This window comes from Hypanus sabinus, chromosome 3 (genome assembly GCF_030144855.1).
Source record: "Hypanus sabinus isolate sHypSab1 chromosome 3, sHypSab1.hap1, whole genome shotgun sequence".
NCBI classification, from domain to species: domain Eukaryota; kingdom Metazoa; phylum Chordata; class Chondrichthyes; order Myliobatiformes; family Dasyatidae; genus Hypanus; species Hypanus sabinus.
In genome coordinates, this window is record NC_082708.1 from 7,257,721 (window position 1) to 7,270,869 (window position 13,149).

A 13,149-nucleotide genomic window follows, 5' to 3' on the forward strand; every position below is an offset into this window, starting at 1 on the left:
CCCCTCACATTGGGTGACACTCTCTCAGTACCACCCCTCCCACAGTGTGACTCTCCCTCAGTACCTCCCCCTCCCACAGTGTGACCCTCCCTCAGTAACACCCCTCACATTGGGTGACACTCTCTCAGTATTGTCTTGTTTCTGCAAATAATCTCTCCATGGGAGATTGGTCCTGAGAGCAACTCCTTGGAGAGAGGGCCCCAGCTGTGAAACGAGAAAGAGGATCAGGAGTAACTCCTATTTTCACAACCCTACAGGGATGTACCATCATAGAACCCTAAGGCTTAGCACAGACAAAAGGGTCAGTAACATCATGAGGGATCCACCCACCCTACTTGTCAGGGAGATTATGTGGCATCCACGCCAGGACCGCCAGACTCGAAAACAGTTACTCTCCCCGAGCAGTGAGGCTGATCAACATCTCCACCCACTCACCCACCCCTCCACACCCCCAACCACCACTACTTTATCATTTCCTGTCAGAGTCACCCTATGTACAGACACTCCTGTGCCTGGTGGCACTTTATAGACATATAATCAATGTACAGAAACTATCTTATATATTTCTATTTATTGCAATTTTATTTTCAGCTCATGCTGGTAAAAACCTGAGGTACGGGCAAGGCCAAGCACATTAATTCTTCAATTGCTAGGAACTTTCAGACTATTCTAGTGGTGTTTCGTATTGTGGCTTCTTGATCATTAACATAGATATTACTGTGTAAGTCTAACTGTTTAATGTTATTGTGTAGTGACTTTAGGATGATACCAGCTGCAGATATTACTTCCAGGACAATGGATACCTTGTTCGTGTTTCATAGTCTTTCAATTTCCTCTTTTAATTCAGCGTATATCTGGTGTTCCTCACAGATTGATTTCTGTGTGTTCTAAATGTTTGGAATAGCTGTATCAATTAAATAAGTTGTTAAGAAATAGACAATAGGTGCAGGAGTAGGCCATTCGGCCCTTCTAGCCAGCACCGCCATTCACTGTGATCATGGCCTGTCCTATTTGCAATGATGGAACAGTTGTAATATAATTTGTGGAACTCTGACTCTAAAACTGGATCAGCCTTGCATTTATAGGAAGGTATGGTTTCTTTTATGAGCTTGTATTTTAAAGCAAGAGTTTGGTGAATGCTATTTGTACTTGATTATAAGTGTAAGTAATCATATTGAGTTAAATTGCTGCAGAATCCTGTGATGTGTTGGATTGCTTCTGGTTTCTCACGGCACTTTCTGCAGTTATTACCTTAACTTTGTTGGTCTTTTATTTGTATTTTTTAATTTTTTTGTGTAAATCGCCTGGTCCTTTGTTGCCACAAGGACCATTTCTGTTTCTGGGAAGAGGTCTCCAACTCTGAGCCAGGTGTATGATGCTTCCCTGTCAACGTCTAGCCTGCTCAGATCGTGGGGATGTCTTCCATTGATTAACTTTTTCTTCTGCAGCGATAATTCCGTCATTGGACTAGGTTGTGATTTCATTTAACTTCTGTGGTGTGTACTTCTTATCAGAATTTTATATGCGCATGGGACTGCTGAATCCTGTTGATTATTATTATTGTGCATTTTTTGTGCTACATCAGATCTGGAGTACTAACGACTTTATTTTCCTTGACACTTGTGTACTAGAAATGACAGTAAACAATCTTGAACTTGTTCACATTTTGAACCCCCTTTCAAATGATAAATGTCAGGATTGAAAATGTCTTTCTCACAGTTTTCATAATTCATCACAGTTGAACAATACATGTAATAAAATACATCTGCTGGCAATACAGTTCATGAAAGTTTAAAAGAGGGATTAATGCTTTGCCGTGATCAACATGGTCTAAAGTTCACTGTGCTATATACAAAGGAAAATGAGTCTTAAATTCCAAGGCAGCATTCCAAGATTGGGGTTTGCAGCAGAAAAATATAACATGCGGAGCAAAGATCTGTTGAAGCTCAGTAGCAGGTGTGTGGTGTTCAGAACTGTGATCTGTGACAGCAGGGTCCAGACTCTCCTTCTCATCCCTCCCTAGCTCACTCAGTAACATCCTCCATTTCTACATCCCTTCTGTGTAGTTGGGTATTTATCAAAGTTCAAGGTAAATTTATTATCAGAGTACATATATATCGCCATCCAGGCCATGCTGTCTACTTGCAGCTGCCAACGGGGAGGAGGTACAGAATCCTTCGGACCCACGCCACCAGCAAACATCTGGCTCCTGAACTTCACTCATCTCAACTCCAAATTGATTCGACAACCTACAGACTCATTTTCAAGGACTCTCTACTACTCATGCTCTCAGTATTGTTTATTTATTATTTAGTCTTTTTTTTTGTATTTACACAATTTGTTGACTCTTTATTCATTTCCATAGACGTTGTCAGAGCTGCTGAGTTCCTTCAGCATTTTGTGTCTGCTGCCAAATGTTCTACATAATACTGTTGAAGACATCGCCTGATAGCTCAGTGGATGTGTACACGCAGACAGGGCATGAGCAACTGCATTTCTACAGTGCCGTTCACATCTTCAGCCCATAAAATGCAGCGGCAAAGTGAAATCAGGCGATAAGCTGGCTCAATAGACAGGAATACAGGAATGAGCAAGATCAGCTGGTCCAGTGGAGTCATGACAACAACCTTGTCAGTGAGACCAAGGAACCGATGGTGGACTTCAGGAAGTGGAGGTTGAGGGTACACACATAGGTCGTCATTGAGGGGTCAGCAATGGAAAGAATGAGCAGATCCAAGCTCATCTCTGAAGATCTATTCTGGCATGTCCTCGTCAATTCTCACCAATTTTTGTCAATATCTCTGAAAATCTATCCTGGGCCCAAAATATTGATATGAAGAAGGCATACCAGCGGCTCTACTTCATTAGGAGTTTGAGACTTGGTATGTCACTAGAGACTTGAAAATTTCTGTGGATGTTCTGTGGAGACTGGTTGCATCACTGTCTGGCACAGAGGCTTGAATGTGTGGGATCAAAAGGGGCTGCAGAGGGTTGTAGACTCGGTCAGCTCCATCACGCACACCCCTCCCCATCATCGGGGACATCTTCAAGAGGCAATGCTTCACTATCTGGAACATCTTCTTTCTTTACTACCATCAAGGAGGAGGTAAAGGAGCCTGAAGATTCACACTCACTGATTTTGGAAGAGCTTCTTTACCTTTTCCATTAGACTTCTCAATGGTCCATAAACTCATGAAGACTACCTCTCCATTCTTTCTCTCTTTAATGTTGGTTACTAACGCAGATGATGTATTTGACTGTATGTTTCAATGCATATGTGATAAATAAATCTAAATCCAAACATCCATGCATATGGATAAACCATGGGCAGGAAGACATGATGGCAATAACTTCAATGAGGACAGTGTATACTTGAATAATTCTGGAAAGCGTCCAGTGACAACCATAGGACCATGGGAGAGCACACTCTCCCCACTGCCCAGTCACAAATACCTTCACGGGTACTAAGGCTCTGAGTGGGAATATTATATCACCACCACTTCAGAAGCAATCCCTTTTGAGCTTTTAGAGGGATTTGAGGTTTGAGGGTTTTGGTCAAGATGGCACCAAACTTTGGTCTCCATCAAGATTGTGGTTCAGTCTTTAAGTTTTTATGGATATTTTTGGGGACAGAGAGGAGAGTTAGGGGTAAGATTAGGTTTTAGACACAAGGATGTGGAAGAGTTAGAGGTCAGGCTTCTGCTCTGTGTTCGAAGTCCAGTGATGTGGACGGTTGATTAAGGACATCTGGCCTCCATTCCACAGTTGAAATCTTGTGACGTGGTTGTGGGACGAAGAACACCTGGAGTCTGAGTCTCTGCTCCGTGCTGAAGGCCAGCAATGTGAACAGACAATGGACATCTGGAGAAGTTGGGCTCTTTCAGGTCAGTGGGTCCTGGGATCAGATGTCTATTGCGAGCAGGAAGAATGAGGGCTGATGAGTCGGCGAGCCCATCGCTCAGGCGAGTTCAGGGTCCCGTCGTCAGCTGGTCCTGGGGTCAATACCGAAGACCGAAGGTTGATCAGAAGAGTGGAAATTAAAACACAATGGCCAACGCCTGGAGACTGGAGGATAGAGGCCTGTCCTGGAGTTGGTGGACTGTCCGTGTGTGTAGGAGGGAGGAAACGGGCTTCTTTTCCTGCTTTGTTACTTGTTGTATTTTGTATTGTTTTTCTTAATTCGTTTATTTTTATTTAGAGTTGCAGCGCGGAAGAAAAAGGCCCCTTCTGGCCCGATGAGCTGCAAAGCATGGCAACACACCTATTTAACTCTAGTCTAATCGCAGAACGATTTCCAATGATCAATTGATGCACTCACTGATACGTCGTCTTTGGACTGTGGGAGAAAACCGGAACCCACACAGTTCATGGGGAGGAACGTACAAACTCCTCACAGATGGCGGCAGAATTGATCTCTGAACTCCGACACCCCGAGCTGTAATAATATTGTGCTAACTGCAAGCATTGTGGGTTTGCCATGTTGGTGTTGGAATGTGTGGTGACACTTGCGGGCTGCCCCCAGCACATCCTTGCGCTGTGTTGGCTGTTAACTCAAAACAGCGCTTTTCCCTGGCTGCTTTGAAATAAGTCTGTACCTTAACGGTATCACTAACCACTGGTTGGAGTTGTTTATGGCATTTTCTTTCACTAACCAGGGTCTAGGCTTGTGTCAAACCCTGAATTCATTTTTTTGAGCCAGGATACTTTCCTGACGCACCTAGGAACTGTCGGGGAACTGCGCAGGGATAGAAACCCCTACTCAGCATCGGGCACATGAACAAGAGGTGGTTCCCCTCCGTCTTCTCAGAGATCATCCTCATAAAGTTCTCTCCCAAGATGGAACGTTGGAACAAATACCACATCACAGACTATTACACAGCAGGGGCTGTCTGGGATTGACTGAAACTGAGAGCCTCTTGGTGCTGGCACTGGAGATTAAATACAGATTATATGACCAGCTGCCCCTGGATGCCCTCTCACACCTTCGGCTGGGAGACGGTGTTTGAGCCTTGATCCATCAGAAGCTCTCTCTCCTCCACCTCCTTCGGGTGAGGATGAATTTCAGTCAATGGCTTCTCCTGCTTCTCCTGTCTCAGGAAGTGCCTCTGGAGGAAGTAGTAGGCCATTAGGAAGAACAGTAAGCCAGCACTCTGGAACACCATCTGCAGCCCGATGTACCTGGGTGACCAAACAGAGCAGGGGCAATGTTACTTTCAGCAGAATGTCACAGCTCACTTCACCACACTTGTAACGCAGAATGACCTCATCAAAAACACAAGAGATTCTGCAGACACTGGAATCTTTTAGCAACGCACACACAAAGTGCTGGAGGAATGCTTGTACAATCACATGGACTCCTGGCCTTTTTATGATCTTGCGTTTTTATCACTTACCTGCACAGCACTTTTTCAGTGGCTGCTACACATTATCCTGCATTATTATTGTTTTGGGGCGTGTGGGGAGGGGCAGCACCTCAGGTGGCGGGCTTGTCGTGCTCCGCCCAGGGGCAGCTCGCCCACCTTTAGTCCCCACCTGCCACCTGTGGCTCTAAGTGACTGTTTGCGTGCGACAGTGGCCACACCCCGGTACAGTGCTTCGACAGGGGGCTAAACCAGGTGAGGGTAGCCAGGAAGCTCTAGTCCCAGTGAGATAGGGATGTGCCTACCCCAGCAAGTGAAGCCTGTTCTGACAGACTGGGTGGATCTACTTCAAGATCCAACAGCCAAGAAGGTGGTGCTGTCATGTTTCATGGAGAGTGAAGGGCATGACAAGGCACAGATGATCCATGGTCATCTCCTGCAGCTGAGGAAGTCTCCAGTCATGATGACTTTTCGTACCATTGGACCAAGATTTTTGAGGCTGAGTGAGAGGAACTGGCCCAGCGCGACAGCTTTTTCATGACAAAACTCCTCCCTCACAGGTTACGTCATCATCAGTAACGAAGGGCAACCGACAGTTATTGCTCTACCTCGATGCCATGTCTAACCAGTGTGCAAGAGGAACTTCTCACCATCTCGTGGTGCATGTGACAATAGGAAACCAAAGCAATTCCAAAAAGGCACAGGAGAAACTCAGCGGCTCGGTCAGCATCGCGGGAGGGAAATGGACAGTCAATGCTTCAAGTCTTTTCAAGACTAGATTTGTCACATGTACATCAAAACATACAGTGAAATGTTGTTTGTGTCAAATCAAATCACCGGGGACAGATAATGCTGGGGGCAGCCCACAAGTGCTGCCATGCTTCTGGAGCCAATGTAGCACGCCCACAACTAACCCGGACACCTATGGACTATGGGAGGAAACCGGAGCACCCGGAGGAAACCCACGTGCTCACATGGAGAACGTACAAGCTTCTTACAGACGGTGGTGGGAATCGAACCCCAGTCAGTGATCACTGGCACCATAAAGCGATTACACTGACAGTTACGCTACTGTAATCCTTCATCTGAAGATTCCAGATTCGTTAGCACAGACTAAGGGTCTCCACCTGAAACAGTGACTGCCGATTCCACCCCCCCACCCCCCACGGATGCTGACTGATCCACTGAGTCCATTTAGTGGCTTTGTGTGTCTCCTTTATTAGGTACACCTGCTCATTAATGCAGATATCTAATCAGCCAATCATATGGCAGCAACTCAATGCATAAAAGCATGCAGACACGGTCAAGAGGTCCAGCTGTTGTTCAGACCAACATCAGAATGGGGAAGAAATGTGACCTAAGTGAATTTGACCGAGGAATGATTGCTGGTGCCAGATGGGGTGGTTTGAGTGTCTCAGGAACTGCTGGTCTCCTGGGATTTTCACACACAACAGTCTCTAGAGTTTACAGAGAATGGTATGAAAAAAAAATCAAAAAACATTCAGTCAGTGGCAGGTCTGTGGGTGAAAACCACTTGTTGATGAGAGAGGTCAGAGGAGAATGGCCAGACTGGTTCAGGCTGACAGTAACTCAAATAACCACCCATTACAACAGTGGTTGCAGAAGAGCATCACTGAATGCACAAAATGTCAAACCTTGAAGTAAGAACATAAGAAATAAGAGCCGGAGTAGACCATCTGACCCGTCGATCCTGCTCCGCCATTCAGTAAGATCCAGGCTGATCTGACCATGGACTAATCTCCACTTTCCCCCATAACCCTTAATTCCCCTACCATGCAAAAATCTATCCAACCATGTCTTAAATATATTTACTGAGGTAGCCTCCACTGCCTCATTGAAGTAGTTGGGCTACATCAGCAGAAAACCATGAACATACACTCAGTGGACACTTTATTAGGAACCGTAGCACTTGCTAGCTTCTGTGACTCTGCGCTAAGGGACTGGAGTGTGTGTCTCCCGGGAATCCCCAAGCCATTCAACAAGGAGTTAATAAGGCGACGCATCTGTACCGAGTTCGGAAGAGATCAAGGTTGTAGTATCGACACGCTGCCTTGGTCTTGCATTTTCTCTCCCATCGGATACACGTGCTATCGATCGTGCTTCCATAGAGGATCGGCCCAGGCAACCAGGCTGCAAGAGAACATTGGTAATTGAGGGAGCGAGTTTGTAAAGAGCAAAACTACAGAACACCAAAGGCATTTCCCACAACTCTCCCCCCACCCACTGAATCCCCTCCCACAGCCCACGGACGCTCTCCAGCATAATGCAGGATGGTTCGTTGATGGTCTGAGTGGAGGAGATGAGAGTATTTCTATGGTGTGACTTCACTCACGCAGCACTCTCTCCACACCGGACATTTTCAATAGGTATGCTCTTCAGTGCTTTAGGAAGGAAGGCGCACAACTTCCTCTGCAGAATTGTGGTCAGTGTGGTGACCCATCAGCTGTGGCTAGCCACAGTGACCCAAACAAACAAACTCCTGGTTTCAAAGTAAATTTACTATCAAAGCACATACATGCACCATATATAATCCCGAGAGTCGTTACCTAGCGGGCATTCAGAGTAGAACAAAGAATTACAATAGGATCGATGACAAACTAGACAATCAAAACACAAACTCTGTAAATATAAAATCAATAATATTGAGAATGTGAGTTAGGGAGTCACTGAAGATTGTGTAGAGCAGGTGGGAGAGGTAGAGTCATTCACAGTGTCAAGTGCTGTAGGGAGATTGCGAGGCTGCACCAGCCACAATGTTCGGTGTGTCGCTCTTACATCGAGGCAATCTTCAAAAGGCGATGCCTCAGAAAAGCAGCATCCATCATTAACGACACTCATCACCCAGGACGTGCCCACTTCTCATTGGTACCATCACGGAGGAGATACAGGAGCTGAAGACCCACACTCACTAGTTCATCAGGAACAGCTTCTTCCCCCTCCACTGTCAGGTTTCTGAATGGACAATGAACCCATGAACTCTACCTCACTACTTTGCTCCATTTTTGTGTTTCTTATTGTAGTGGATAATTTTGTTAAGTGTTGCTATTACTGTAGAACAAATATCACAATGTACAGTATATACGGTATTGTTAATAAACCTAAGTCTGATTCCGATCCATATCATCAAGGATCACTTTTATTCACATTTACTGTGGATTTACATGTACTTGGGATTTGCTGTGCTGTGTTGGTCAGGATATGGCATATAACAAAAAAAAAATTCAACAAGAATAAAGATGTATAAAATAAAGTCAGAGGTTAAACTATAGATAAGGAACAAAATGTGCATAAATACATAAATCCCAACATAAATTTACCACGGAAACAGCATTATAGAAAGGGTTTACAGTGCAGTGCACTGACAGAGGGTAATAGATAGAGGGGGTGACTGAGGGCTAACAAGAATCTCTGAGGGGAAGAAACTTTTAAGTTGGTGTGAAGTTCTTGTTTTAATAGCCTGATAGCAGTTTGCAGATGAGAGCTTTTGGAAAAGGAAATTTGTTGGGTGGGTGGTGTCCACAATTTCAAGAGATCTAGAATATAATAGCAAGGATTTAATGGTGAGGCTTGATGAGGTATTGGTCAGACCGCACTTGGGAGTATTGTGAGCAGTTTCGGACCCCTCATCTAAGGAAGAATGTATTGCATTGGAGGAGGTTCGGAGGAGATTCATAAGAATGATTCTCAGAATTAAAGCGTTGACATATGTGGAATGTTAGCTGGCTCTGGACCTGTACTCACTGGGATTTAGAACAATGAGGGGGATCCCATTGAAAGGCAGAGACACAGTGGATGTGGAGAGGATGTCTCCAACAGTGGGAGAGTTCAGGGCCTGTGGGCACAGCCTCAGAATACAAAGATGCCTCTTAGAATGGATCGAAGGAGGAATTATTTTTCAGCCAGTGGGTGGTGAATCTGTGTAATCCATTGCCAGAAATGGCTGTGGAGGTCAAGTCATTGGGTATATTTGAAGTGCAGGTTGAAAGGTTCTTGATCAGTCAGGGTGTCGAAGGTTATGGGCAGAAGGCAGGAGAATGGGGTTGAGAAGGATAATAAATCAGCCATGATGGAATGGCGGAGCAGACTCAATCCGCAGAATGCCCTAATTGTGCTCCCATGATTTATAGTCTTATGGCATGCTCTTGCTTGCACTCTCCACCTTCATTCTCCTCTCCACACGCTCATCATTCCATCTAATATGGTCTTACTTTCTCTCTCCTTGCCTCGACCCATAAGAGCAGCCCGCCTTGTTGGAGTTAAAATCAAGAGTGTTGAGAGCTCCAAGTTCCTAGGAGGGACCTGTCTTGGTCCAAACACAGAGACCTCGGCCAAAAAAGCTCGCCACTGTCTCTACCTTCTCCTGAGGCTGAAGAAATTCAGCACGTCTCTGTCGATCCTCACCAAATCTTATTGATGCACCACAGAAAACTTCCTATCTGGATGAATCGTGGCTTGGTAGGGGAAATGCTCTGCCCAAGACTACAAGAAAGAGCAGAGTTGTGGACACAACTCAGCACATCACAGAAACCAGCCTCCCCTCACAGACTCTGACTAAACTGCTCACTGTCTCAGTAAAGCAGCCAATATGATCAAAGACCACTCCGGAATGCCCGGACATTTTCAGTTCCCTCCCTTCCCATCAGGCAGAAGATACAATAGTCTGAAAGTTCATACACCAGGCTCAAGGACAGCTTCAAGCCCACTGTTCTCAATTTAATGTTACATATAAGCCACATGCACACTTTCCACATTCTCGTAATCAATCTGAATAGTCCCCTAGTATGATAAGATGGACTCTTGACCTCACAGTCTACCTCATTGTGGTCTTGCACCTTATTGTCTACCTGCACTGCACTTTCTCTGTAACTGGAACCCTCTGTTGTGAATTCTGTAATCGTTTTCCCTCGTACTACCTCAATGTGAAATGAAATGATAAACACAGGACATTCGGAGGCCCTCCGTTTGCTGAGCTCAACCGTGGATGTTGCAACCTAGCTGTCTACATTCGATACGCAAGCCAGGGCCGTGAGAGCAAGCTGTGCTTCTCCACACAGGCGATGAATCCACAGGAGCGGCGGAGACCCATATAGTTTGGCACCGGCGGTGGCACAGGAATTGCTAGTCAGTGTTGAACTCAATGTAGGACTACCTAACGGTTTCCAGCGCCAGATTTTTCCCCTCGGGGTTTACTCCCAAAGCCTTGCCCGCAATTGGGTATAGCCGCAAGGCAGTGGAGTTTTGAGGTCAGAGAATTCCTTCTCCTGGATGAGCTGCCAAGCTGGGCTGATAAGCCCCAGACGGTTTAAAGAACGGATATGAAAGTTGCCAGTAAAACTCTTGGATACCAGGCAGAATGTCAGTGGAATGGACTGTTTGTGAGTATTCATTTCCCCACATTTGATTCTCCCGTGTAGGTCAGTCGGTGCCTCACTGGGATCACACACAGCCACTCTGTGTGTCAGCCCAATGCCACCTTGTACATACCTAGAACTCGGAATAACATGAACTGAATTCCTATCGCAAAGGATTTATCTTCAGGCTTCACTGACCTGCAGATCAAAGACAACAATGGAATGTAAGTGAGTAGATCATGAAATGTGGGTTTCTTAAAATAGATTGTTTAGTGTTATTTCCAGACTTCAAGACACATCGGATGACAACCTTGCCAGTTCTTTAGCATTTTTGCATTTATTTTTCACGAGGCCAAGTCACACTCTTGACTCAGCCCAGCATCGATGGAAATCGCGCAAGGAGCCGGCTGGATTTGAACCCGGGACCACTCGGTGCTAATGCCATACCACCACCAGCCGGCTCCGTCATTTCCAGAACACAAGCATAAAGGAGGACAAGATCATTGTTACCCCGGATCCAGTGCAGCACAAAAACTACTATGCAATAAGATAAAGAACACAATAAATATAAGTGCATAAGATAGCTTGTACACACTGATCAATTGTATGTGACACTAGGCACAGGAGTGTCTGCGCACAAGGTGACTGACGGGAAATGATAAAGTAGTGGTGGTTGGGGATGTGGAGGGGTGGGTTAGTGGGTGGAGGTGTTGATCAGCCTCACTGCTTGGGGAAAGTAACTGTTTTTGAGTCTGGTGGTCCTGGTGTGGATGCTACGTAGCCTCCTCCCTGATGTGAGTGGGACAAACAGTCCAAGAGCAAGGTGGGTGGGATCCTTCATGATGTTACTGGCCCTTTTCCAGCACCTCACTGTATATGTGTCCATGATGGCGGATAGGCTGGTGCCGGTGATGCATTGGGCAGTTTTGACTGTCCGTTGTAGATCCTTCCTGTCTGCCATAATGCAGTTTCTGTACTATGCAGGCTCACTCACTGGATAACAAGGAAAGGTTCTACAGCATTGGGCTCTTTACTTTGGAGTGTTGGATGCTGAGGGGAGATCTGATAGAAGTTTATGAAGTTTTGGGGGGGGGTGGGGAGGGAATAGAGATATGGTAGACAATCAAAAACATTTTCCCAGAGTTGAAATGTCAAGTCAGAATCGAAGTCAGAATCAAAATCAGGATTAGGTTTAATATCACCAGTATACGGCGAGAAATTTGTTGCCCTTGTGACAGCAGTGGAATACATTACATAATAGAGAAAAATGTGAATTACAGTATATATATAAAGAGTTAAATTAAATAAGTAGTCCAAAAAAGTAGTGAGGTTCTGTTCATGGGTTTGATGCCCGTTCAGAAATCAGATGGTGGAGGGGAAGAAGCTGTTCCTGAATCACTGATTGTGTGTCTTCAAGGCTCCTGTACCTCCTCCCTGATGGTAGCAATGAGAAGAGGGCATGTCCTGGGTGTTGGGTGTCCTTAATGATGGATGCTGCCCTTTTGAGGCATCGCTCCTTGAAGATGTCCTGGATACTATGAAGGTTGGTACCCATGATGGAGCTGACAGAGTTTACAACTCACTGCAGCTTGGTCCAATCCTGTGCAGTAGCACCCCTCCCCCACCTCCCCACCCCTATACCAGCCTAGGAGAGATGCCTTTAAGGTGAGAGGTGATGTGTGGAATTTTTTTTTTTTTTTTACCTACTTTGGAATGTGGGAGGAACCTGGAATAGCCACAAGAACCGCACACGATAAGGGGTAGAACGTGCAAACTCCTCACAGAGAGTGGTGGGATTGAACTTGTGTTGCTGGTGTGGTAACAGTGTTATGTTAACTGCTACACTGCAGTGCCATTCCTCTCTCCCAGAGCCGGGAAATCAAGAACGAGAGGGCGTGTGTTCAGGGTGACATGGAAAAGAATTAATGGGAACGTGAGGGGCAAACTCATTTTTTAACAAAGTTGGTGATGAACGTATGGAATGAGCCGCTAAATGAAGTGGTCAAGGCAGGCACATGGAGACACAAGAGATGCTGCTGCAGGCGGAAATCTGGAGCAGCACACAAAATGCTGGAGGAACTCAGCAGGTCAGGCAGCGTCTGTGAAGGGATGTGAAGGGCAGCTGCACAAGATCAGAAAAGGCTGAGGAAGATTGTAAACTCAGCCAGCTCCCTCAAGGGCACCAGACTCCCCTGCATCCAGGACATCTTCAAAAGGCAATGCCTCAAAAAGACAGTATCCACCATTACGGACCCCCATCACCCAGGACATGCCCTCTTCTCATTGCTACCACCAGGGAGGAGGTAGAGGAGTCTGAAGACACACACTCAGTGATTCAGGAACAGCTTCTTCCTCTCTGCCATCAGATTTCTGAACAGACATTGATACCTCAATTTTTTTCTAAAAATTTCTTCTTG

At 45.7% G+C, this 13,149-nt stretch overlaps 1 protein-coding gene across 3 annotated transcripts in view; it reads right to left on the bottom strand.

Moving 5' to 3' along the window:
- Positions 1 to 1,588: 1,588 nt before the first annotated feature.
- slco2b1 (solute carrier organic anion transporter family, member 2B1) overlaps positions 1,589 to 13,149 on the bottom strand; it is a 93,343-nt gene continuing 81,782 nt past the window's right edge. For all 3 annotated transcript variants that reach the window (XM_059963634.1, XM_059963636.1, XM_059963633.1), the window contains exons 13-15: positions 10,866 to 10,930; positions 7,391 to 7,511; positions 1,589 to 5,178 (exon numbers count right to left, since the gene is read on the bottom strand). In XM_059963634.1, coding sequence (XP_059819617.1) covers positions 4,977 to 5,178; positions 7,391 to 7,511; positions 10,866 to 10,930 — 388 coding nt within the window. In that variant the 3' untranslated portion in view covers positions 1,589 to 4,976. The remainder of the gene's footprint in view (positions 5,179 to 7,390; positions 7,512 to 10,865; positions 10,931 to 13,149) is intronic.